This window comes from Ziziphus jujuba, chromosome 3 (genome assembly GCF_031755915.1).
Source record: "Ziziphus jujuba cultivar Dongzao chromosome 3, ASM3175591v1".
Classification (NCBI taxonomy): domain Eukaryota; kingdom Viridiplantae; phylum Streptophyta; class Magnoliopsida; order Rosales; family Rhamnaceae; genus Ziziphus; species Ziziphus jujuba.
The window spans coordinates 21,643,313-21,670,910 of NC_083381.1; the positions used below are offsets into that span (position 1 = coordinate 21,643,313).

Genomic DNA, 27,598 nt, shown 5'->3' on the forward strand with positions numbered 1-27,598 from the left:
AATCACATTCTCTTTTTCAATTCATCATTTTTATTTTATTTTAATTTTTTTTTATATCTATGGGCTTGACTTTAAAATATTGTTTAATACAAAATACAACAATTGATTTTTAAAAAATATATATATATACAGTATACCAAAATGAAATAAACTTGTGGTTTTCTTGAGAAAATAATTTTTTTTTTGGCTTAATACCAACAGTAAAATATATCATATATTTTTACTTTTAATAATAAAAAAAATTATAAAACCATTAAGAATTTTCACAATTATTTTTTGTAAATAAATTTACTTCTTAGGTGACGCATTACTTTTTATTCTCTTAAAAATATTTTTATTGACATGGAAAATATAATTTTGTTCTTATAAAGTCTATTATATTTAAAAATTAGTGAAAATCTATTAAAATATTTTAAAATGAAAATTTATAAAAATATATAAGTCATTAACAATTCTATAAAAATCTATATAAATCATTTATAATTCTATCAACTTTCTAAAAGATCTATAAAAGTTAACAAAATTCTTTTAAAATCCAAATTGAATATATTAGATTATACAAAAATTAACGTCACATATCTTTATACTTTAATGATATTAATAAATTAATTAAAAATTACGAATTATTATGTTGGTTAATACAATTGATTTTTACCTCAAAAATGAAAAGTTAAAACTTTTTATGGGCGAAAGGGCCTTTTAACAATACAATTAATGTGGAAAGCATTGGGGTTTTTAACTTTTAGGCTACCAAACAAAGGAAGAAGAGAAAAGGCCTATGCGATCTTCGCTTCTTATTACGCGCCGGCCCTGCATGGCTGCAACCAATCACATTTCTTCAAGCCCAGCCCTTTTGCTCACTTGCTTTTTTTATTTATTTTTTTAAAGTAATTCATAAATAAATAAAAACATCTAAATTGGAAATGCCGAAAGAATATATGAAAAAGGAGAGATCCACCAGCTTAATTTTGTTTTTCTTTGTATATTGATTGTAAAATTAAGATTCAAACTTTGAGACACAGCTGGGGTCAACACGGAAAGAGAGGGTTAAAAAGGTGATGTAATAATGTCGTCCATTATCCATCTGTCAATGGACCATCACTGTAACACATTAATTGATTAGGGTTTTTTCGATAAATAGACACCTTACAACTCCATTTTAGAAAAATAGTAAAATTTTTTTTTTTAAAAAAAACTAGCCACCTTGAGACAAAAATACTCTTGATAAAATTGAAAATTACGCAAAAAGTTTTTTTTTTTACCATTTCCTTTCTTCCTCTACACAGCCGTTCGTAGGGTTTCTATATAGCCATTCGTGGGGTTTCTCTAAGGTCACTCTTTGCATCTCATCGCCTCTCACTCTCATTTTTTTGTATTTTCTCATATCTCAAACTAAAATCAGGTAAAAATTTTATCTTTTTTCTTATTAGATGAAAATAAAGAAATATGTGTTTTTTTGTTTTTTCTCTTTCTTTTTTTTCTTGTAAGTTTTATTAGTATAGGGTTTTTTAAGCTTTTTATTTGATATGGGTATGCAAGAAATTAATTTATGAGATGTTATATGTGATTTTAAAGATACTTAGGTGGCATATGGTTTGAAAATGGGAGAAATTTTGTGTAAAACTAAAAAATCGCAAAAAACAGTAAAAAAGGAGGAAATTTGGCGAAAAAGATGAACTTCCGTCAATTTCCTCCAGTTTGTCAGTTTTCGCAAAATTTCCGCCAATTTTCCTTTTTTCCGCCAGTTTTCCGCCAATTTTCCGCCATTTTTCTGCCAGTTCGTGGAAAATGGCGCTGCTTCTAAAGGAAAAGGGAAAATGGCGCTACTGGTGTGCTTCTAAAGGGAAAAGAAAAATGGCGCTGCTTCTAAAGGGAAAGGAAAAATGGCGCTGCTGGTGTGCTTCTAAAGGGAAAGAGAAAAGGCGCTGTTGGTGTGTTTTTTGCTTGAAGTCAAAATGGCGCTGCTGGTGTGTTTCTAAAGGGAAATGGAAAGCTTTGTTTTTATGCCCTAGTTCTGTTTCGAAAGGAAAAGGGGATGGAGGAAAAAAAAAAAAAAACCAAAAACAACAAACTAAAACAAAGTTGCATTTCGGTAGAGAAAATAGACCCAAAAAAAAAGTACAAAAGGGTATTTTGGTCCTGATGTACTAAAATGTGGTTATTTTTAAAAAAAAATTTTTTTTTTGCTATTTTTCTAAAATGAAGTTGTAAAGTGGTTATTTTTCGAAAAAACCCAATTGATTGATTATTCCCATTTTAATATATCTAGGCACCGATTTGTTTCTGAAGTGTTTATATGTTTTAATTAGCATAAACAATGATAAATTTCAAAGTAGCTCAATGCATTCCTTTTGTTTTGTTTTGTTTTTTTTTTTTTTTGGGGAATAACTATAGTTTTATATTTTGGAGATTTACAATATAGTTCTCCCATATATATATATATATATATATATATTTTCCCTATTCTAGCTTTTTTCTTTTTCTTTTTTTTGGGTTTCAGTATTGTACAATTTTTTATATTTTGTAAACTAATATAGACTCCATATTTCATTTGTATTTCAATGTGTGTTTTATTAGTGTTGTTGAGCTAAAATATTTCGCAAAATATTAAAAAGTGCTTTTTACATAAAATAAAAAAAAATAAAAATAAGCACTCTAGGTGCTTCTAAGGAAAGCATTAAGGTTAAATACTTCTTCAAATAAGTGCTTTTAGGATGGTAAAATAATAGGCATTTGAATGCATTAATTAAAATATAAAAATATCGAATACAAATTTTTAAAGTGCTTTTTATTGTATATAATCAAGCATTTACCATTTATTTTATGAAGCATTTATTAATAAAAGTACTACAAAAAATAAATGCTATAAAAATAAGTATTTACAAAAAAACACTTCCAATCACACAACATTTTAATGTTATTTTTTAGTTAAAATACATTACTTAATTTTTTATCCTCAAATTGGCAATTTTAATATTTTTTTTTTCTTCATCATGCAAAACAGCTCATTCACTATTTTATCACCATAAAAGTGGGTTGTTTGACCATCAAAATATTATTAGTTAGGTCATTTTTAAAAGCTTATTCATCTGAAAAGAGCTGATTGTGGTCTTACTAGCTATAAGCCATTATATATCTATGCTGAAATTTTATATAATAATTGTTATAACTTTTTAATACATGTTATGCATATATATATATATATATATATATGTAAGTTAATTAATGTCAAGAACAAAACCTACGCCGTGAATTTCTTGTCATTTCTTTTCATTGTTAGTGGATATCCAAAAGGGGATTATACCTTAATGGTATAAAGTATCAATTTCAGGGAATATTCCCAGATAAAGAAATGTAATAAGAAAGCACATATGGGTTAAGCTAATAAGGAAATAAACTAAACTAACATGGTATAAAATTAGAACCTTGCACATATATATGACATATGCATGCACGTCCGACTCATTATCGCAATTAAATATATATATATATATATATATAGAGTAAGGAATTCTGTTTAGTGCTAACTCTCATCCTCCACAAATTGGCATTCATAAGTGGTAAAATTAACATTTAGAAAAGACCAATCATACGTAGACAACTTTGAGCTTAGTGAAACGGTTGGTTGGTGTTCTAAACTTTGAACGTATATAAATATAATTAATTTCTTATTATTGAAAATTATATATATTCAGGCCTACATATACATCTAGTGTAAATGTTGTGTGGTAACATATGGAGTGGTAGTGTTTGATTTTTCCATTGCTTTCAGATTAATGGTCGGTTTCTTCGTTCGGCCGACAACTTTTTGTGGTCGCTGGCCTGGCGCGGCGCCGCGGCGTGCTGCTGCTGCTTGGTGATTAATAACTTCTCGAGGCAAGTGGTCGGTGCGAAGAAAGAAACCCATAAACGGAATTTCAGTACAATATGTTTCTAGTTTAAATAATTATGTTAAAGATCCAGAGTTCGAATTTAAAATAAACCAAGCTACCAAATTTGGCCTTTGGGCTATGAAATTTTGCATGCCGTAAGTGACTAAAGTAATGGTAAAATTACAAGGTCATAATTCATGAAAGTTAGCTTGAAAAGATTAAGGACCAATTGAATCAACCTGCCAGGTATGATAAAATATGTTACAGCCAATTGTATTGATGGGATCAATGTGAAGTAATTTTTTTTGTTTGGATTACAATAATTTATAATCTAAAGAAAATAGAAGATGTAGCGTTTTAAACACAATATTTTATAATATAGATATTAGAGATTTACCATTAAATCAATTTCACTTGACTAATTAGAAGTAATTAAGTTTGTTTATTTAAATTTGGTGTGGATCAAAGAAATTATAATTTTTATTTTGTATTTTTTAATTTTTATATTAAAAATGTGAGGATTTGAATTTGGGAACTTAGTTATTATTTAAGATATATATAGTGATATAGGATTAATTTAATCAAAATTTTCTAATGTCTGGCTGAACAGTTTATGATTTAATATTCAGACTATGAAACAATGAATTATTGTTAAGATCAACTGCAACATTATTACTGAAATAGGTCCCGAGGAATCTCAAGTAGTCTTAATATATTCTAGTGGAACAAAAAGTTGCTTTTGAAGAAAAACCATAAACATCTCTAGGGAATGATGTTGATATCGGGAAAGTTCAAACTATAGAAAGAAATTTCTGAGTTTCATTTGATCATAAATAATTATTACACTATAAGAAAAACAAGTTTAGTGGGAAGTCCGATTCCCACTCAACCATAATCAAGCTTATGATTGCCTTTGGGTAGATCCATAATTCCTAGAACATTTGAACATTTCAATTCCTTCCTCAAAGAGAGAAATGGCTACTAAAAGCCAAGCAACCCAGTAAAAAACTTCTTGAATTTATATAATTTGTTCAATTAATTTAAAACTTTTTTTCATGTGAAGGTGTTGGATTTGGTCGCACAGCATGCAAAAAATACTTTCAAACTCAATCTCTTAATGGCTGCATGTCAACATATTGATGCTGGTGTTGGAAATTAGGCATCCGACAACTCAAACTTGTAAATCTACAGCTGGTTATTAGGTTTAATTTTCACCAAACATAGTGTATTTAAGAAAAAAACTCTTTTTTAATTCTTTTGATTGGCCGTTTCCAAATGATAGTGGGAAAAATTGGAATCCACTTGCACATCCAAAGCCTTTTTTTCATATTTGGAAGTAACATGGATTAAATTTGTAATTAGAGAGATCTAAGTTAGTTAATAGAAACTAATTGATCAAGTACTTTAATTATTAGTTAAGTTTTTATGAATCTGGCGCTCTCTTTTTTCCTTACTTACCATCTAATGTTAGAAAAGAACTTGTGTAGAATTGATTATTATACCGATATATGATGTAACGGATCATTTATGAACGAACATTTACTATTAGTTTAGCAGCTAAGGCCAATATACTTTCTTTTGACATGGCAATGTTTAGATCATTGAGTTAATAGACATTGTATGGGGTTACATAATATCCCCACCGTTGTATCCAAGTTTTTCTCCTAATGTTGGTGGCTCAATCTTTTCGTGCGTTGAAACACGTATATAGATTCTCTGCCAGTGCGTTGAAACACGTGTATAGATTCTCTGCCAGAATACACACTGAGTTTTTAGTTTGCCAATTGGGAAAACTTTGGGGGCTCTAGGACTGTAGGGAAGTTGTATTGAATAGGGCAAGAGACAAAGACACTAGTTTTGGTGGGTTTTGTTGATTTAATGGGTATGGAGCAAATTTATCCAATATTTTTCTTTTATTATTTTTATCCGAGTGTGTATGACGTTGGAACATTGTAAAACCCCCTTTTTGTGTTCCTCCACTAAGTTGAAGTCCACAGACAGTTTTATTTAACATAATGGGGGACTAAACTGGTTACCCTTTGGCCCAAAGAAAATAGCTTTGGGGCTTTCACAAGGCCAAAAGTTGCCAATCACCAATATTGTATTGGGATAGTGCCTTTTAACGGGTTTTTCCCATAAATAACCACCTTACAACTCCATTTTAGAAAAATAGTAAAAAATTTTTTTTTTTAAAAACTAGCCACCTTGGGACAAAAATACCCTTGATAAAATTGAAAATTACACAAAAGCTTTCCTTTCTTCTACACAGCCGTTCGTTCGTGGGGGTGGAGTTTATACAAAACTGTTCGTGGGGTTTCTCTAAACTCTTTGCATCTCATCGCCTCTCACTTTCATTTTTTTGTATTTTCTCAGATCTCAAACTAAAATCAGGTAAAAATTTTATCTTTTTTCTTATTAGATGAAAGTAAGGAAATATGTATTTTTTTTGTTTTTTCTCTTTCTATTTTTTCTTGTAAGTTTTATTAGTTTAGGATTTTTTAAGCTTTTTATTTGATATGGGTATGCAAGAAATTGATTTATGAGATGTTCTATGTGATTTTAAAGATACTTTAGGTGGCATATGGTTTGAAAATGGAAGAAATTTTGTGTAAAACTGAAAAATCGCGAAAAACAGTAAAAACGGAGGAAATTTGGCGAAAAAGATGAATTTCCGCCAATTTCCTCCAGTTTGTCAGTTTTCGTAAATTTCCGCCAATTTTCCACCAATTTTCCGCCAGTTTTCCTCCAGTAGGAAAAAGCTATATTTGGCCCGAAAAAAAAAACAGAATCAACTTTTTTAATACAGTTAATATGTTTGTTTAATATTATTCAAAATTTTATATATTTATTGATTTAGTTTAACGTTATTCATTTAATTTTGTAGTCAAATGGAAGATGATGACATTGTAATTGCGGTTTTATACAATGGAACATTGGTACAAAATGATAGTGGTGATTGGGAATATCGAAATGGTAAAAATGTAATGGTTTCCGTCGGCAAGAGATACACAAAATCAGAGTTAGAGGATGAGATTTTCAATTCTATTGAGATAGATCGAAATGAATATTTGCTAAAGCTAAAATGGATATATGGACGATGTGCAGAAAAGTTGGATCCTACAGAAATACGATGTGATAGGGATGTGAAATGCTTTCTTCAAGAAGTGAGGAATGGAGGGATGACAATGATGCGGCCTCCATTGTATGTTGAGGTGATTTCAAAAGTTGAACATGTATGTAGAAATGTTCATCAAACAGCATTTGCTTCGGATAGTGGGAGTAATCTTCATTCTTTTTCTTGTCCTCCAATTGGCGGTCGTCTACCACAAGCTTCCGGTACTGAACCAATTCAGGCTACATCTCAGGAAATTATGGTTCAAGAAACTCAGTTTAGAGATCAAGTTGATGTTCGTGGGGGGGCCTGGACATCATTTAACATTCACGAAGGAGTTGATGTTGGAGGTGACTATGCTGAACGGTTTCCTAACGACGAGGAGTATGAGCAGTTGCATCATATTGATCATGATGAGAATTACAATGCAGCAGGGGATGATGTTGGTCATAATGATGTAGATTTTGATCATGAGTTGCCGGATAATGATAATGATATGCATCCTGAAATGAACAATGAAGGAGTTGATGATGTTAGGGTTCATCGTGCTACAAGTGACCACATATCATCGAGCAACAGAAGTGGTTCTATGGCCATATTTTCGTCAAAGTTCACTGGCTGTGAGAGCATAGTAGTTGGACAATTATTTCGCAACAAACGTGACCTACAGAATATATCCTTTGGCTTTCGGCATTGGAGATGGAGAGAACGAGCAAGCATATACATGGTTTTTCCAAAACCTGAAGGATGCCATCGGAGATTTTCCAGATTTGGTGTTTGTGAGTGATAGACACCCCGCTATTGAAAGGGCATTACGCAAAGTTTTTCCCAATGCATACCATGCGTTGTGCACGTACCATATAAGCAGAAATATTAAAGCAAATGGACATGCGAAAGATGAATCAATAATACAATGTTTCATGCTCGCAGCTAGTGCATATTTGGTTGAAGATTTTGAGTTTTATATGGGGCAAATTGAGGCAAAAAACAGTAGAGCTGCCCAGTACATTCGATCATGTGACCCTACAAGGTGGGCACGTTCTCTTTGTCCATGTAGAAGGTACACTATCATGACCACCAATATTGCAGAAAGCTTGAATGGCATTCTGCTAGATGCTAGAGAGATGCCAATAGTAGCATTAATAGAGCACATACGGGATTTACTGCAAAGGTGGTTTTATGAGCGACGTACTGCAGGTGCAAAATTGACAAAGCCTGTGACTGACTATATGGAAGAGCAACTCAAACTACGAAATTTGGAGTCCATCGGACTACGTGTGAAAGCCATTAATATGCATGAATTTCTTGTGGAAGGTGGGAGTTTGAGGGGTACAGTTAATCTCCAATAAAAAACATGCTCATGCAAAGTCTTCGATCTTGATCAATATCCTTGTGATCATTGTATTGCCGCTTGCAGAGACCGAAAAATTGCTCCTTATGGCATGTGTTCTCATTACTACACCGCGGATGCATATCGTGCAGCTTATGCTGAGTCCATTTATCCTTTGTTAGATGAAAAACAGTGGCATGTCCCGGATGACGTGGCAAGTCGCATTGTTCTTCCACCAAGATGGACACGTAGGCGAGCCGGTAGACCAAGGATGCAACGCATATCATCCGAAGGTGAAGATGTTATTGGACGTAGATGTAGCCGATGCGGTGGTGTTGGACATTATAGGCAGAGATGTACGAATCCATTGTCTTATGCTTCGAATTAGAAAGTTTTAATTTAGTGTTATGGTTTAATATGTTTTGATAATTATTTCATATCTTTTTTTTTTTTTGAATTTAATCCTAAATGAAAAGATGCTTTCTGGAATTGATTTTCAATCTTTAGTTTACATATCATTTTATGAAATGTCCAAATGATTTTGAAAATAAAAATAAACATATATCAATTTTATTTTTATTTAAAATGGTTATTGATTTTAAATGTCACTACATTTTTTGTTAATTCCATCTTCATCTTATATAATATTTGTCTCCACTCCCAATTTTTTTTACCCTACTATTAACTTATATAATCTATTAGAAATTGATTTTCCAAGTGGAGGAAATTAGTTTCTAATAGGAGTAAAAATTATTCAACGATTTCCGCTTGGAGGAAATGTTTTCCAACAGGAGGAAAACTATTTCCGCTTGGAGGAAAATTTTTCCACCTGGCGGAAATTTATCAAGAGGCTTCAATTTTTCTTCATATGGGATTTCCGACTGGAGGAACGTTTTTCCTCCATTTTTCCTCCAGTAGGAAAATTTTTCGGCCTATTGGAAATATTTCCGACAAGCGGAAAATTTTTTAAAATTTGCAATTGAGCTCTTAAGGCGTTTGTGCATAACGAAATTCTAATAAATAAACATGGCACATTTCCTATAAGGTCAATTACTTATCATTACATCAATACCACATTGTTATCTTTGTTAAATGAACATTATAAGCCACCATTATATTTACAATTAAAAGTCAAATATAATAAATAATATGCATCTATAAACATGAAAAAAGGAAAGAAAAAAGCATCACCACGCAGCTCATATGCTAAGTTCTTTGTTGTAAACCTCATATGCATACTTCTTCCTAAAGAACTCCATGTTATCTTGTGTGAATGTCAATGGTAATCTAGCATGTAAGAATTCGATGGTCTTGAGTGTAAATATGCCACAGTCCTCTAACTCTGATTTTGTGCATCTCTTGCCGACGGAAACCATTACATTTTTACCATTTCGATATTCCCAATCACCACTATCATTTTGTACCAATGTTCCATTGTATAAAACCGCAATTACAATGTCATCATCTTCCATTTGACTACAAAATTAAATGAATAACGTTAAACTAAATCAATAAATATATAAAATTTTGAATAATATTAAACAAACATATTAACTGTATTAAAAAAGTTGATTCTGTTTTTTTTTTGGGGCCAAATATAGCTTTTTCCTACTGGCGGAAAACTGGCGGAAAAGTGGCGGAAAACTGATGGAAAACTGGCGGAAAAATGGCGGAAAACTAGCGGAAAATTGGCGGAAATTTGCGAAAACTGACAAACTGGAGGAAATTGGCGGAAATTCATCTTTTTCGCCAAATTTCCTCCGTTTTTACTGTTTTTCGCGATTTTTCAGTTTTACACAAAATTTCTCCCATTTTCAAACCATATGCCACCTAAAGTATCTTTAAAATCACATAGAACATCTCATAAATCAATTTCTTGCATACCCATATCAAATAAAAAGCTTAAAAAACCCTAAACTAATAAAACTTACAAGAAAAAATAGAAAGAGAAAAAACAAAAAAAATACATATTTCCTTACTTTCATCTAATAAGAAAAAAGATAAAATTTTTACCTGATTTTAGTTTGAGATCTGAGAAAATACAAAAAAATGAGAGTGAGAGGCGATGAGATGCAAAGAGTTTAGAGAAACCCCACGAACAGTTTTGTATAAACCCCACCCCCACGAACGAACGGCTGTGTAGAAGAAAGGAAAGCTTTTGTAGATAAGGGTACTTTAGTCCAAACGGGTAAAATATTGGTTAGTTTTTAAAAAAATAAAAAAATTTGCTATTTTTCTAAAATGCAATTGTAAAGTGGCTAGTTATCGAAAAAACCCGCCTTTTAACCCCCTCTAGTTCAAGGTCAGTTTTCGGTTTTCAACAAGGTTCGCCCCAAAAATTGGCTGACACATGAGGTCAAAGTGTTTTCTAACAAAGGCTTTTGTCTTAATGCCACTTCAATATTGAAAAAGTGAAATGGGAATATTGATAAAATCTTTGTGGAGATATACAATTAAGCCTTTTTTTTTATTAGTTTAAGTTTTTTATCAGAATATGTTAGTTTAAAATAACTAAAACACTAAAAAATAAAAATAATTTTGTATGGACTTATAAATTTCAAATTCAATTTTAGATATTTTTTGTTGAAGTAAAGATTGATAAGGAAACCTCTAATAGTTGTCTATTTGAATGGTTCTGATTCAAGAATTAATATTAAATACCATATGTATAAAAGTCTCTTATGATAATAATCTTGTTGAATTTGTTTGGCTTTGTTTAATTGAGTTGGATATATATGTTAGTTGATTTTATATGTTTTCAATATAATATTATCAGATTAATCTAATAAGAAATTGATGGTGTGTATATATAGATATATAAATTACATCTATATTCTAACAGTTCAAGCTTTTAAAAATATAGAAGTTAAGGATGCATTGAAAAGAGAATACGTAGGAGGATAAGGTTTAGCCAAACAAATAAAATGAACATGTTTATGTAGAGAACAAAATGGTTACATGTCCTCTATTTGTGGACAAGTCAATAGGAGACTCAGAACTAAATATTGCTAAGATTCCTCCTTCTTCTTTTTTTTTTTTCTTTTTTTTTTTTGGTTATTTTTTTAATATATATATATTTTTTAATAATAATTGCTGAGATGCCTCTTGAATTGGATAGATAATTTTGATTTTAATTTTGAGCCAATCCACAACTTAAGAGGCAGAATCTGTGGTATCCACCTTCTCAAACTGAATTCAGATCGTAAAAATAATATTTTCTAGACTCTAAGTTGGTCTGGCCGAGTGTTCACTTTTCACCAAAGCAGGAATGTCCAATGTGGAATTTTTGCAACAGAGCCTTTTCTAACTCACCTGCACATTGAAAAATGTTTACTTCAATTAATTAATGAAAATTAAATATCCCAAAAACTCTAATGCATTCTCCACTAATGCTCTTATATATTCTTCGTTTTTTTTATTCAATATTGATCTGGTTTATAAGGTGGAGATATTCAATCTTTAATTTTTTTTTTCTTTTTCTTTTTTGTTAATTCCTTTTGTTCATCTTAGCTTTTTGTGGGTTTTTACTTTAGTCCTTAATTGATTAATGCTACAGGTTGATTTTTGTCACTACATGGATGTGTACTCCATTATGTATGTATCATAAAAGCCTGCAACGATTTGATTTCGTGGGTTATCAAATTCTCTTTCTTTCTTTAATCAACTGGTTGACAACCAAAATTCCACAAACTTCATAGCTAGAAGAAGAATATTTTGTGCTTGAATTTCGTCGCGAAGTGGGTTAGATGGAGTTGCATATTAGATTGAATTTTTACTGAGAAAAACAGAGATGTAAAATTTCTGTACGTATCGTCTTTTTAAAACATATTAAATTAATTAATATTGCATGCGTGCGTGAATGTCAATCCTACTTCTCTGGCATATTAAGTTACATACATACAATATAAATATCGATTAGTAATATATTCTCCAAAGGGTACTCAATTATTGATCTATATGTTTATCCCAAAAAAAAAGAAAAATTGTTGATTCTATATGACTTGTTTTGGTTCCATTTTTTTTTTTCACAAGTTAATTATTTATAGACCCAACTCAAAATTTCAATTATATACTTTTTATGTCCAAAATAATAATAATAATAAATAAATAATAAGACTTTTTTTTTTTTTCTTTTGCAGTATACAAATAATATTTGACCAAATGCTGAATCAGAGGTTAGAGATTAGATAGAGCAAAAGTGAAGATGATCTTAATTTGGTAAAATTTTAAATTAATAAGGTAAACTTTCGGTGTTTTGTAATTAAATAGTAATTTAATTTCGTTAAGACTGCAACAGCCATCATTTTAATTGAATCTACATCTGCCTCCTACCAATCACAATACACAAGGTCAAGCAACATGGTATAGTGCGATACACCACATTCATACGTGTGCATAATATAATATAATTTACTCATACATGTTTTAATTTAGGAATAATTGCACTTAAATGTCTTCTAATTTGAAACAACTGCACGTTTTTCTTTTTAAGTCGTCGTAAATTAGGCTATCCATTTACTTGTTGGTTTAACAGTTTTCTTGAATTTTTTGATTAATTTATTGATTTGACAAAAGAAAGCATCTGGTTCGGTAATTCAGAGTCAAATTCTAACCGTTAGTCATTTAAAATGTTATAATTCTGAATTTGTTATCTATTTGTTAGCAGAAATATACATGTCAATTGTCATATTAATTCTGCATTAGCAAATATTCATAGAATTTCATTAATGTCCATGTGCGAGCTAAAAATTGAAGTTTTTGGTGAAATTTTCGTGAAATTTTTATTTTTGTGAAATATGAGAAAGAAGTTTAGGTCATATGAAAATAAATATATTTTTTATAAAATCTATTAAAATTTTTATAAATTTTTTTTATCAAAATATCCATATAAAATTATTAAAAATTCCATAATTTTCATGAAATTTTTTAAAATTTTTTTAGAAATTTTAGATATATCTATAAAATTTAATTTTCATAATTTTTTATAAAAATATTTTTAAATGTTATTGATCCTTAGTAAAAGTTTTTAGCAAATTAACTTTAGTTATAAGTTTTTTTTTTTTTTTAGCATTTTAATTGATTTCCAAACATTCAGTGATATAAAACAAAGTAAACTGAATTAAATAACTTTGATAGATTTTATTAATTAATAAACTATATATATATATATTTTTTTTTTCCTGTACATATTTTGTATAAAGGAGATTTATTAGAATTCCATAATTATTGATTAATAGTAGATTATACAAGAATTAAAAATAATAATGTGAAAATAAAATATTATGAAGAATCGGTATTGATATTATTTTTACTAATATCATATAATGATTATCATTGTAGACAATAACATTTAATACAAAATCCATATAGTTTATTAATAATTATATGCAAAATTAGCAACAAAATTTATCTTTAATAATTACTTATCATAATTCATATCTCAAAATAAAAATAAGAAAAAAAACTAATAATTTTCAACCATCTAAAAGTTCTATGTGGTATCAAGATGACATTATGAATCATAATATAATTGTAGTAATAATGTTTTTATGCATCTTAATTAATAAATAATTTTATTAAATATCTATTTTTTTGCATATTTTATTTATAATTATTAATACTTATTATAAATTAATTTATTTAGAGAAATATAATCTTCATTTAATGTTTTAATAATTTTTATAGTTAATTTAATAAAAAATTGATTAAATAAGTTAATCTTAAAATTTAAATAAAAATTTTTATTTTTTAAAATAATAAATGTCCATAATATTTTTATAAATTTTTATTGTATTTAATCATTTTTAATATTTTTATATTTTAAACCTTCAATAGTTATATCCATATTGAGCCATATTGAGCTTTTAAGCCTTATACATAATAACATAGAGGATGCTTTCAAGCTCCTAAAATATATATATATATATATATAGTTTTGATAGGAAATTAAAATGATAACGAAGGACTAGTGAAAGTAAGTTATAATGATGATGACCCTACCATTATCTATTCTATTTATTTGTTATCATGATAATGCACTCGTAAAGTACCTTTATTTTCACAGAAAGAAAAATAAATTTCCTATTTATTTAGTGGAAAAATCTTTTTGCCATAAATGTACTCTCTAAAACAAGTCATCCATGTATATAAAAGAAGTACAAAAACAAAAAAATAATTATGTAGTACATCAATTTGATAAGATACTCATAAAATATCTTGAATTTATTAAAAAAAAAAAAGAAGAAAAAAGTAAAAATCCACAACTGCCATTGAAATACACTGCCATTTGGTTAGCATACACTGCCATTTGGGTCGCATAGTAACAAAATATGTTATATAAAAATTGTTTTTGAAAAAAGGCCAATTTTATTAAATAATCTTTCTTTTAAAAAAAATTAATTTTAACTTTTACACATAGAAGATCAATTTTCTTATGTTTAATTGACTAAGCAATAAAAAGATAAGGCTTAAAAACAAGAGTGGAAAAAAAGAAGTGTAAAAAGAGGGTTAGGAAGAAAACATGAAAAGCATGATAATACAAAATGATTTTTAATCACAATAACAATACGATCATTAAAAAAATATGACCATTTATGGTCAGACACTATATTTGTTTTCTTGGACTCCAGCCACAAACATTACAGAATTGTGGACAGTAAATACAAAACGTGGACCTGGAAGGATGACAAAAATTCTCATTAAAGGCAAAGTTTATAAAAATTTATTATCCTACAAACATAACATAAACCATATCTATACTTTGTTATATACCAATTTCCCATAACATGTTTCATGTGCCAAATATCATATGCTTCCATATCTTTCTCTTCTAATTTCTATACTAGTTATCTTCCAAAGTATTATTTTAGTACATGGGTTTTTGTAGAAGATGGCAAAATGCACATTTTGTATGGATGGCAAAGGTTTTATTCTCTGTGAACCAAATATTTTGCTACCGAGGCAAAGAGGAATGTGAAAAATGAGTTTTAAGATTGAGATTATTTTAGCCTACTCTATTCACAGAAGCAATGGCTTTAAATGGATCTAAGCAGTTGGAAAATATTTAAATTATCTAAAAAGAGCAACCCACTGACATAGCAAACTAGAAGCTGTTTAACAATAAATATTCATTCAAAATCATTATCTAAGGCAGCGTAATTAGCACTAAAAGCTTTTAAGAAGTATTTTTAAGATCTGTACTCTGCTTCCCCTGTATCCTATCAACCAGGACAATACATTGGACCATACATGCTAGCCCTTGAAAGGGCATAATTTGAACATAAATTAGCCATCAGTAAAAAAAAAAAATTTGAGGAAAACTATAAGCATATATTTTCCTCTTCTGTGACCAAGAACCAATTGACACCAGTATATAGGAAATGCCTAATTTCAATTCCTTTCATTGTTGATAAAGACCCTTGAGTTTTTCACCATTATAATTTATATTTCTTATTGGTTTGTTTCTGTCAAGCATGCACGGCAGTACCTGGTGGCCTAATTTCAATTATTTTTAGTCAACTTATATCCCAAGCAACATGTAGACAAAGACACAAATCAAATATAAAAAAAAATCCATGTCAGATGAAATTTTGACACTAAGAAAATATTGTTCATCTTTTTTTTTTTTTTTTTAAGATACAAAAGGGTATGAATGGACTTCATTTTGTTGCTGTTGTACAAGGATCAACCATTTTGTGTTATACCGACAACTAAGAAATGAAGAAGCAATTGTGATGATACAAATTGGATCGTCAAGTATAAACGAATCGACTATACGTTGCTAGTGCTATCATCAGTGCAGAGAAATCAATATGCAGAACAAACTGTAGCAATTGCCAAATTGTTTGGGAAAAAAAATGGATGAAATCAAAAGGAGGCCACAGAGTTGAGTGAGGAACATCCAACTTGCATCAATGAATTAGGACTAATTATGATAAAAGAGGACCACTTTAGTGTATGTATTAGTGGAGGATACATTAAAAAAAAAAAAAAAAATACTGAAAAATAGACAATAGCACTAAACCAAGTGAACAAAAATAAGAAAATGAAAATGATGGGTGTTAAACAGTTTCTTTTGAGGCCCATTCTGTTTGTGGGTCTTTTGCAAAAGACCAATAAGCTTTCAGAAGTACCTAACTCCATTTCTCAACCGAGTATCTTTTTTTAAAAAAAAAAAAAAAAAACAAACTTTAACATGGTAAAGTCTCCATGATTTGGAATGTTTCAACCAATTACTCGATGCAGAATTGAAGCTGATGTCACGGAATTTTATTGTTTAACAAAAATCGTTTGCTTTAGTAACACCATGATTGAGTGGTTGTAATACATACTGAAATCCCATTACTAGAGTACTTCACAGTGTAACCACTAAAACCATGTGGGATGAAATGATGAATAAAGGTAAAACGATTCGTATTTGCATAAGAGATACTAATAATTGTTACGTGATCAACAAGTGAATGCATCTTTTGGACAAGTTACCCGAGTTGCATAGTCACTAAAAACATGGAGGAGAAAAGCTTGTAATTTGTAATAATAGTGAGAATAATAATGCTTAAACAATATTATACCAGATGAAGTAGTGGCACTGGTTTGCAGCTATGGTTTATAATATGTAATCCTACCATATAAAGATTGACATGATAATTATGTGACCGTGATGTAATCGTCTTTGCGGACCTAATAATTTCACATAAAGTTCTAACCATATGGAAATGACATCATGTTTTTCAGTTTTTCATATATAGAAGAATTTTTTTTTTTTTTCGTTTTGTTTTGTTTTGTTTAGTTGGGTTTTTAGTTTAATAACAGATTGACATTATGGAACATTCACGTAGCCACTTGTTTAGTAGATTTACACAATAAAGAAATGAAGCACTGAAGCATCAAGATAAGCTAATGGAAATGGAAATCCAGCTGGTGTTATGTAAAAAATTGATGAAATATGTTGTTACGGATGGAATCAGCATATAGCATAGAATATTCTTGTAGCTAAATAAGTTCATCTAACAAATCTTTTCTCTGAAGAATTTGGCTGAAAGTTTATCTTGTTCAAGATTCTATAGGTAGAAATGCAAACATTTACGTGATCATTCTAGGAACAAAATGTGGCAGCATAACAAATGAACAATTTCTATCCCTTTTCCAGTATAATCCATTGCTGTTATTGTCCAAAAATAGCATATTGATTGCACAAATGACCTTAAAATAGCTTTCCATTTATGGAGTATAGATAAGGTGGAAACTTTTTTTCGAGATAGGATGCAGCGTTTCTAGATGAGGAGAATGACAATAGAAAGTTCATTCATTAGAATTTCCAATACAAGGAAGAATGAAAAGCAGCTTTTACTAACTTTTCAAGGTTAACAATTAAACTCATGTTCAACCAAAAAAGTGTGTATAGCAAATCTCAAGACAACTATGGGGTGCAATTGAGGATGAAATGGAGCTATTCCAAAATTCTTTACCATCTGGGATTAAGAAGACAACAAAATTATCAGTTTGCTTATATATTTTGTTATTAGTGCCTCTCAGGATTTGTTTTTTCAAGGCCTATATTTGGATTGTTTATGCATTAATATGAAGTGGTTTGGTGTAAAGTATTTGAATGCTAGAGTATTCCAATACTTCCAAATTATTTCTATATATGCTAATGACTAAAACTGGGATTTTCAACCTGCAGTTATACAGTTTATGCAGGATAGCTTGAAAAAATTGGCCTTAAAAAATATGGCTATCAAATGTTAAGGAAAAGATTTGGAATTTACTTTTGGCAGTACAAAATCATGAGCTTCTGGCAGCATCTATAACTCATTTTCAGTTCGCTACTTGTCAGTGATTCTAAAAGTTGAAGTTTTTTGCGCAAGTTACTGGTTACACATCAGAATTAACTTAAATAAAGATTCATTTATATTAATATAAAAGGAGACTGTAAGGGCTTAAATTAAGGTTTAAGATGGCTATGTTGTCAATAATACTTGCCATAAAATATAAGACAGAGAGACAGAGAGACAGAGGCAGGGTAAAGCATTGCAGAACAACATTCAATTTCTGGTGCTCTGCGTAGGAATGTCCATGACTCTCTTTGGTGATAGAATAAACAACTAAGTCAGCTTAGGTTTAGTGATTTAATTAATGGCCATTGATTAGTAATAACATTTCCAAATTCTGGGATTTCCGACAACCTCATCATCTATACCTTGATGATAAGATGAAGAGCAATGTCATCGAAATTCACCATTGTTAAATCTTAGATATTTATCTGTATGAGACAAATTATTGAGACATTTTCTTATCAGTTTATAATGCTCAAAACCAAAAAAAAAAAAAGGACCAAAAAAAAAAGAAAAATCAGAAACTTTGTAAAAAGAAAGAGTCTGTAATCCTGTGCTTCATTACAAACTGTATTCCTAACTTATTATTTTGGCGACTTATGTTCAAAAGCAAAGCTAGCTAAATCCTTATAAGTTAACTTCCCAAAAAAAAAAAAAAAAAAAAAAAAAAAAAATCAACTTGCAAATTCTAAGATCATGTAATTTCAATGTTTTACCACTGTATAAAGGTAAACTGGTGTTTGATACTGCCATTAAAAGGTTGTTCCGGGATAACAAATAGTACATTACAATGTTTCTAAAAAGCAAGGAACATTGTACTATGAAGCCAAATTTGGAAATTTATAAGGGTATTCTGATTCAAAAGTTATGACATTAGGCCAAATTTGGTGTGTGCATTTTTATAAACAATAACACATAGCATATTAAAATATCCTTGTTCAAAAAATAGTACAAAGAAAAGATAGCTCTCGTACTTCATTGCCATAGATTGAACCTTGCTCTAGACAAGCACCAAAAGATTAATAATCTCTATTTTTGGTGCTTAGAGCAGACAGCAAAAAGGGCCATCATGTTTTCCAATCGACATTGATCTTTATCGCCGTGATTTTGAGCGCCATTGGCGTCTCAAGTTTATGCTTGGCAATGCTTGATCAGAGTTCATATATTATGGTCAACTAACTTAATCCAAGCATGGTAGAGACTAATGAATAAAGTTGAAACATTTTTTGTCCAAGCAACTGAAACTGAGGAAAAAAAAAAGTTTTCAAACTTTTTCTAGAAATGAAAACAAAATATTGCATTCTGGACCACATAATGCAAATCATCAAAAAAAATAATAATAATAAAAAATAAAAAATACAGCTAGACATTGCAACTGAAAGTTCAGAACCTGGCCATTCTTGAAAACCCTTTTTCCAACCTAACCCAAACAATGACAAAGGGAGAGTTTACAAATAATAGATAATAATAATAATTGTGGGGTAAAATGACAAATATACACTAATTATGAGTGAGTTAATGGAGGAGTATAGAATTATTAGTATTTTACTGATGCTATGTTTCATCAGCAATGAAAAAAAAAAAAAAAGAAAAAGAAAATAAAAATTGCACAAGCTGGAGCCAATCAGGATTGAACAAAAATGGAAAACAAATTGAGGCTTCTCAACCGTTTTGAGTGGGTAACCATGAAATAATGCTTTAATGTGTTATGACTAATTGGTAAAAGTAAAGGACCATTTTAAACTATTTCTAGTGGAGAATACAAAAAATAAAAAAAATAAAAATTTGATAGGGACAGTACCACCAAACCAACCAAGAAAAACGAAGGAAAAATAGTATATATGTGTCACAGCCGCATTTGTCACCTTCTTTGGATAAGAATTCTGTTAATTGTAAAATGTTAAAAAAATAATAATAATAATTTCCAAGAAATAATTTTATTTGAATTAGATATTGTGATGTCATTAAAAATAATTAATGTAACAAATGATCAATTTTTCCATGAAATCATAATTGACGCATGTAATGAATATTACTAACACAATGGAAACCCAATATGGACTACTTTCACAGTATTAAGCACCAAGAAAAAGAATCATCAGAGATGACATGGAAAAAAAAGAAAAAAGAAAAATCATAAATATATAAATAAAAAGGTGGATATATAACTTGAATCTCTGTCCAGAGAAATTGGTCAAAAAAGAGGCTAAGACAAGTGTACGTGTATATGATTATATATATATATATAAAAGAAAAATGCATGGTAATAATTAAGTTGAACAGTCATAATTCTGTGTATCAAACTTATTAGAGAGTTTGTGCAGAACATGGTCAAATGGACAAGTAGACTAAGAAACTGACATTTTCAGCCCAGAATCATGACAGATGAATGAACCTTGCGCTTCATTCTCAGTGCATTTTTCTTTTTTATATATATATTTTTATTATTGTACTCTGATTTGCTAAAAAGTTGGAAGAAACAAAACAAAGAACCCACTATGATCTGCATGGCAGATAGCTTGTATCCACACGACTTTCTTTGTTGATGACTCATTCTCTTTATTGTGCAAGCAAATTGAAACCTTGTTTATAATGGCAAAAGCATGACAAATCCTCTCTTTTTTTAAAAAAGAAAAAAGAAAAAAAAAGTAAATAAAAAGTTCAGATTATTTTAAAATTTAATATTGAATTAAACGGGTATTAATTACTAGTTCTTACTGGAAAGAGAAATCTAATCACGATCATAATTCGAGTATATAAGTTTGAAGCTATAAGGCAACCATTATTATTGTTATTATTATTGTCATCGATGGAAGTTGAGTTAGTTAATAAACCACTTACATTTCTATATATATATATATACAGAAAATTAATATTATTATTATTTGATGAAGGAAGCAACTGATATTTATCTTGGAATGTTCTTTTTATCCCCTTGGGCAAAATAGTATTATTTCAATTTTCACCACCTTTTTATGTTTGGACATTTTTTTTTTTTTCAACACATCTGATCTTTTTTTATTAAAAAAAAAAAAACTTTGGTCGTTGAAGAAATCATTAATATGATAGTGATAACATAAGCTTTTTTTTTTTTAAAAAAAAAGAAAAAAAATCTAGAAATATAAGCTTAAGTACACTAATTGTAATTGAGGCTTAAAAATTATAGTACAAAACAGAATAGATTGGCCCTCGCAATCCTCCTCAAATGTTAGTTTCGTGGGCCATTAAGTGCCTTTCTTGTATAAGTCAAAATAAACTCTATATACACTCCTTTAAGTTAAAGAGAAGATTTGGGCTCCTTCAACTTTCAAAAGTTTTTACAGGAAGAATGTGTATAAAGTCCAAATGTCCAATTTCAAATCACCAAATTAACAAATATTTTAATCTTGCAGCATGCAAATGAAAGGTGGTTCTTTTTCTTTTTCTTCTTCTTCTTCTTCTTCTTTTTTTTTTTTTTTTTTTTTTTTTTTTCTCTGTGAATATATGGAAAAGTGGCTTGTATTGTGTAATGGGCCTCTTTTATTTGGGACTGTTAAAAAAAAAAAAAAAAAAAAAACAACCATGCACGAAATATAAATCTCCCACAAGAATATTCATATTTATAACTTTTCTTTTATGTATTTATTTATTTATTTTATATATATGCCTCAAATAGGTTGGTATGGCCCACCCACCGCTCCTCATACGGTTCCTCCATCCATGTCCAAAGGATCTCATCCAATCAAGGTTTTTCTATCCGTTAATTTATTATTTGTTTGGGTGTGAAAATAAAATTTTTCAGAAATAAATGTTGTAATTTGACTGAAGTTTGGTGCTGGATTTTTATTTATTTATTTTATTATTATTTGATTTGGAGAAAAAATAATGCCGAGTAATTAATGTACTTGCTTGGCCAATAAGGATGTCCATTCTAGGACATTTGGAAATTATAGTATAACATTATCTTAAATTGTTTGAATTATTTCCTATTTATCGTCAAAATTCTTCAGAATCATTATAATATGTTTGCCCAGAATCAGTAGCTCTTCTACACCCTGTTTTATTTTGTGTTATTTTATTTTACAGTTGTATTATTTATTTATTTATTTTTGTAGTTCTTATTAAAACATTTAAATTTGAGACAATTAACCTCACATTCAATTTGTGTTTAAAAAAAAAAAAAAAAGCCAACATATTCTCGTCTTCCCCCAACACTAATCCGTGCTATTGTTACATTCAATCTTAATATTTTATTCATTCTTTATCCATTTTAAATAGTTAGGGTTAATTGTAATTAGGTAATAGTGTAAGCGAATTTTATTTATTTCACCCTAAAAAATATAAAACGTTGAAATAATAAAGAGACCCATATATATATAGATATAATGGGATAATAATAATAATATATTTGTAGACTTGGAGTTGACTAACCGTGTATTTTTGGATCTGATATTATCGGCTTTGGGAGAACAGATTAACAAGAAAAAATCGAATATGCTTTATCCAAGAGGAATCGATTATTTGGGATTATATTGAGCCAAAAAAAAAAAAAAGAATTAATACGTTTTTAACGTCCATTTGGCAATCCTATCAAATATTTTTGGAATTTGCATTAAAATTATACTGAAAATGACAAAAGTATAGAAACAAAAGTGAGTTAATTAATTCGAAGGTTTTGAAATATGGAATGGCCTGCTCTATAAGAGACTATGTGTTAATTTAAAAAATATAGCTAATATAGTTATGATTTACAGATTATGTGTTAACTTAAAAAAATGTAGCTAATATAGTTGTGATTTAGTGGGTTAAATTTTATGGTTGATTATTTAAGATAGGAATGATAAATCAATGATAATATAATTTTCATTGTTTTGTTTATTTTTAATAATAAAAATTGAATTTTTCAACAGTGGCCAATTGAATTATTAAATGGTATGTAAATTACATTGGATTTTTCTTTTAAAAAATAAAATTTTATACATTTTTTCCCATTAATATTATACCATTATCATGCACTATAAAATGAGAGATATGTAGCCTATTAATGTAAAACATTATATTTTATATATTATATGTATTATATATATTATATAGTGTCATCATTTTTGTGGGTGAAGTTTACGAAGACTATAGTTTGGAATTTTCGCTATAAATCTTAGGATATAACCTCGTAATTGATCATAAGCTAGCATAACTTATATATGTATATATATATATCTGAATCTATAAATATATAGGCTTTCCATTCCAAAGAGCTTATAGATTAAATTGAAGTTCTGGAAAAATGGATATCGATCATCGTCATCGGCCACAGCAACACACATGGAATAATGGTCTTTGTAATTGTGGAGAGGATGTCAGCACCTGTAAGATTTATACATTCTTTCTCCTTTTTTTCATTTGAATTTTCACATTATCACCATGCACGATGAATTTTCACATTATCACCATGCATCATCATATTAATGGATCATGTATGTATGTACAATCAGATTAACTTCTTGATTTACCATAGAATTAATTTTCTTTTAGTAATTTATTCATAATTAATGAAGGAAATTTTGATAGTATGCATGTTCTATTGATTTGGTGTAAGCATATATTTGTATAGTGAAAGGCTCAAATTTGGACGATCTGATAATTTTAATGTCAGATTTTTTATCAGATCACATCAAAAAATAAGATTTAAAATTTAAAAATAGTAAAACATAGATTTATTAACATATTAAAAATTATAATTTTAAATTTCAGATTTAACATAATACAGAGTTATAAAATGGGTCTTGATATTAGTCATAATATTAAAGACTTGATTTGAGCCTAATTATATATATATATATACATAAAATATAATCAAGCTCAAATCAAGTTTTTAATATTATTATTAAAGTTAGAAGTTTCTTTTTCAGCTTTTGGATCATATAAAAAATTGAAATTTAAAATTATATTTATTAATTATCGGATCCCAATATAATTTATTTTCCATAAATAGAATTTTGATATGTAATTAAATTTATATTTGACAACTATTTGAATTTTAAATTTAGCTATTAATGTGATCCAAAAGTTAATAAATAAAGATATAATGTTAAAATTATTAAATTATTTTAATATAAATTTCTCTCTCTCTCTCTCTCTCTCTCTCTCTCTCTCTCTCTCTCTCTCTCTCTCTCTCTCTCTCTCTCTCTCTCTCTCTCTCTCTCTCTCTCTCTCTCTCTCTCTCTCTCTCTCTCTCTCTCTCTCTCTCTCTCTCTCTCTCTCTCTCTCTCTCTCTCTCTCTCTCTCACACACACACACACACACACACACACACACACACACACACACACATGTATAGAGAAGCTTACGTAGAGAAACTATCAGAAATAGCATTCAATTGCATCAAATCTGCATAATCTTCATTAATTGTTTAATAACTATAGATGATTATTTCTCATAGTCCATCTTTATAAATTTTTTACTATATCAAACACATATATAAAAGAGATAATAACAAGTATGCTTAAATTAATTAATATGTATGATAATTTCTATTTTTCTTTTTTCTTTTTTTTTTAAAAAAGAAAAATGTTATAATTGATAAGGCTTAATTAAGCTTGCAAAATATGTGGTAGGTTTCGTAACGTGCCTCCTTCCATGCGTTACATTTGGCCAAATTGCAGAAGTTGTGGATGAAGGGAAAAGTTGTAAGTGTGTATATATATATATATATATATACAAATCAAATTTCAGTCTATATAGTCACTCGTAATTAATTAATTAATTATTATTTAATTCGTTTGAATATTTAATTAATATGTTGGTGTTTGGTTTGTGGGAAAATTAGCATGCGTAGGACAAGGTATAATATACGGGTTGGCGATGATGATACAGTGCCACTGGCTGTGCTCATGCATGTACAGAGAGAAACTGCGATCCAAATTTGGATTACGAGGAGATGCTTGCGGTGATTGTTGTATTCATTGCTGCTGCGAACCCTGTGCTCTTTGCCAAGAACATGCCGAGCTCAAATCCAGAGGCTACAACCCCTCCATAGGTATTCTTACTTAATTAAATAATTTAATTTAATTTTTTGTACTAATTATCACTTAAGTATCTTTATCAAAACCTTATTATATTTTTAACTAATTATTCAACCACAAACAGGTTGGATTGGACCCCCTAATGCTCCTCCAGTACAGATGATGCCTCCCTCCATGAATAAATGATATCATCCACATTGCTTCAAAGGAAACAAAATCCATCCCATATACATCCGTCAACTTAATTTTTCTTCATATTTTTTGGTTTTTTTTTTGGGTTTTAAGAAAAATTACCAATTGATGTTAATTGGTTTTTGGAGGTGAAATCACCATGAGAAAAAAAATTGGTTTTGGTGATAAGTCTCAACTAATATTTGTATACTTATGCTAATTTTTTTATGAGGATATTTCGTTATAATTTTGGTACTATACAAATTGGACAAATAATATGTTGGGCCAGAGCAGTGTGTGCTAAGGAGGAATCATATGGCGATACGCCAGCCTAAGCTGGTGGACACCCCACATGCAGAGAGGCCTGGTCATGTCTAATTATTTCCTATTATCCCATGAATGTAATTCACATGCCAAATAGGCCGAAGTAATATCCCATTGCTTTGTTGCCCCCACATTGGGTTACATGCTTGCATTACCAATCACGGCTATACAATTTTAGTTTTCTCCAATTATAAACATCATATCAATACTTTGTTTTTGCAATGTAGGATAATTTATTTCACTTAACATTTAACCATGATATCTGTAATCTGCTTATGGAGAAAACCTAGCTGCATCAATGGTACCATGCGATCTTATACAACCTTTATTAATCAAGTACAATATATAAACTAAACTCCATGATTTATAATTAAGTACAATTTCATACATCAAAATAAAATATGTGGATTCTATACAAAAGAAAAAAAAAATTACCCATTTTATAATTATAAATAATGGGAAAAAAAATCCATTTTATAATTATAAATGACTCTTCCCATCACGTAATTCATAAAAATGTTTGTTAGTATGCTTGGAAAACATGAAATTGCAATTTTGCATATGGAGATGGAGATTTCTCGACTTCCATGAAATTACAAGTTTGCATACGGAGATGGACAATTCTTGGCTTAATGTTTTAAAAGTTGTCTCCTCTTTCAATGGATGGAGCAAAAAGTTGAATTCTAGGGACAGGGTTTGATGTTGAATTAATTTTAGGAATGCTAATCAGTCTTCTTTCTGTATTTATTTTTGTGCTTCGTTGAGGTACAGTATGCAAAACTACTTTACATCTGTCATCTCAGTAGATTAATGCTAAAAATGTTTATAATTTTTTTTCATTGAAATAAATAATCGATTTCCAAGCCATTAAAAACTTATTAAATTATTACATTACATGAATTAATTCAAACTAATCAATGCATACTTAATTTAATGCATGTTGACCAATTCATGTTATGAACATTACCATTTTTTATTTTTATTTTTAATAGCAAAGATGGAAGAATTTAAATACGGAATTGTTGTCCAATAGTTACTCTAGTTGTATCAAAAGGGTGTCTACCCTTTTATTTTAAGAAGGAATTTCGCAAATTGAGCTATACTATGAATATCTCAGACTTCGTAAATTAGAATGTTAAATATAAACCTCAACCATTGTTATTTTCTGATTTATCTGGTTATATGCCCCTTAACAATATTATTTCTCTTTGCTATCAAGAAAAAAAAAAAAATTGCATCCGATCTTTGATCACAACTTAATTTATAACATTTAATTACTTGATTGATAAACTTTAATTAAAACTTAAGAATAACACATGGAGTTAATTACAATTTAGAAATAGATCCTTTCTTCTATGTGTAATTTGACATATAGGCATTACACCGAGCCCTTTCTTCTCCACCCAACACGCATACTCTTTAAAGGCGGAAAATATGAGGAAGGAGGAGAAAACAAAAATGGAAAGGAAGATGGAGTGGAAGAGAGCCCTTTCTTCTCCACCCAACACGCATACTCTTTAAAGGCGGAAAATATGAGGAAGGAGGAGAAAACAAAAATGGAAAGGAAGATGGAGTGGAAGAGTTTGGTTTCCAACTTATTCCACAAAAAAATGTGAGGGGAACATGCAAGCATTCCTATACAGATTATTAATTTATTACCAATCCTTCAGTTGTAAATTAAATTAAATAATAAAAACATTCAATTTTCGGCAATATATTAGAAAGCAAAATAAAATATGAAACATAGAAAAAAGTAAAGGAAATATAAAGGATGAAGGCCAGAAATGGATTTGCAGAAGACATAGGCTGAAATACACCAACTTTACTTTCTCTCTTTACTTAGAGACTTTACTTTCTCTCTTTACTTAGAAAAAGGATAAAATAGAGAAATGAAGAACAAAAAACGCAAAATAGGGAATTGAAGAACATAACCCGTGGAAGAACAAAATCTCCTC

General features: G+C 29.3%; 2 protein-coding genes and 1 long non-coding RNA gene across 3 annotated transcripts; 2 read left to right on the plus strand and 1 right to left on the minus strand.

The window, feature by feature from the left end:
• Nucleotides 1-6,091: 6,091 nt before the first annotated feature.
• On the plus strand, nucleotides 6,092-8,079 carry LOC132803308 (uncharacterized). The gene is made up of 2 exons (XM_060815982.1): nucleotides 6,092-6,263; nucleotides 6,757-8,079. The coding sequence occupies exon 2, from the start codon at nucleotides 6,761-6,763 to the stop codon at nucleotides 7,769-7,771; it is 1,011 nt and encodes a 336-aa protein (XP_060671965.1). The 5' UTR covers nucleotides 6,092-6,263; nucleotides 6,757-6,760; the 3' UTR covers nucleotides 7,772-8,079.
• Nucleotides 8,080-9,331: 1,252 nt separating this feature from the next.
• LOC132803309 (uncharacterized) lies at nucleotides 9,332-10,586 on the minus strand. Its single transcript, XR_009638398.1, has 2 exons — nucleotides 10,328-10,586; nucleotides 9,332-9,790 (listed from the first exon to the last, which is right to left on the minus strand). It is a non-coding gene; the product is annotated as an uncharacterized LOC132803309 (long non-coding RNA).
• Nucleotides 10,587-23,410: 12,824 nt separating this feature from the next.
• LOC112489663 (cell number regulator 2-like) lies at nucleotides 23,411-25,334 on the plus strand. The gene is made up of 4 exons (XM_025068515.3): nucleotides 23,411-23,492; nucleotides 24,741-24,812; nucleotides 24,953-25,162; nucleotides 25,273-25,334. Exons 1-4 carry the CDS (start codon nucleotides 23,411-23,413, stop codon nucleotides 25,332-25,334), a joined length of 426 nt encoding a protein of 141 aa, XP_024924283.3.
• The last annotated feature ends 2,264 nt before the right edge of the window (nucleotides 25,335-27,598 follow it).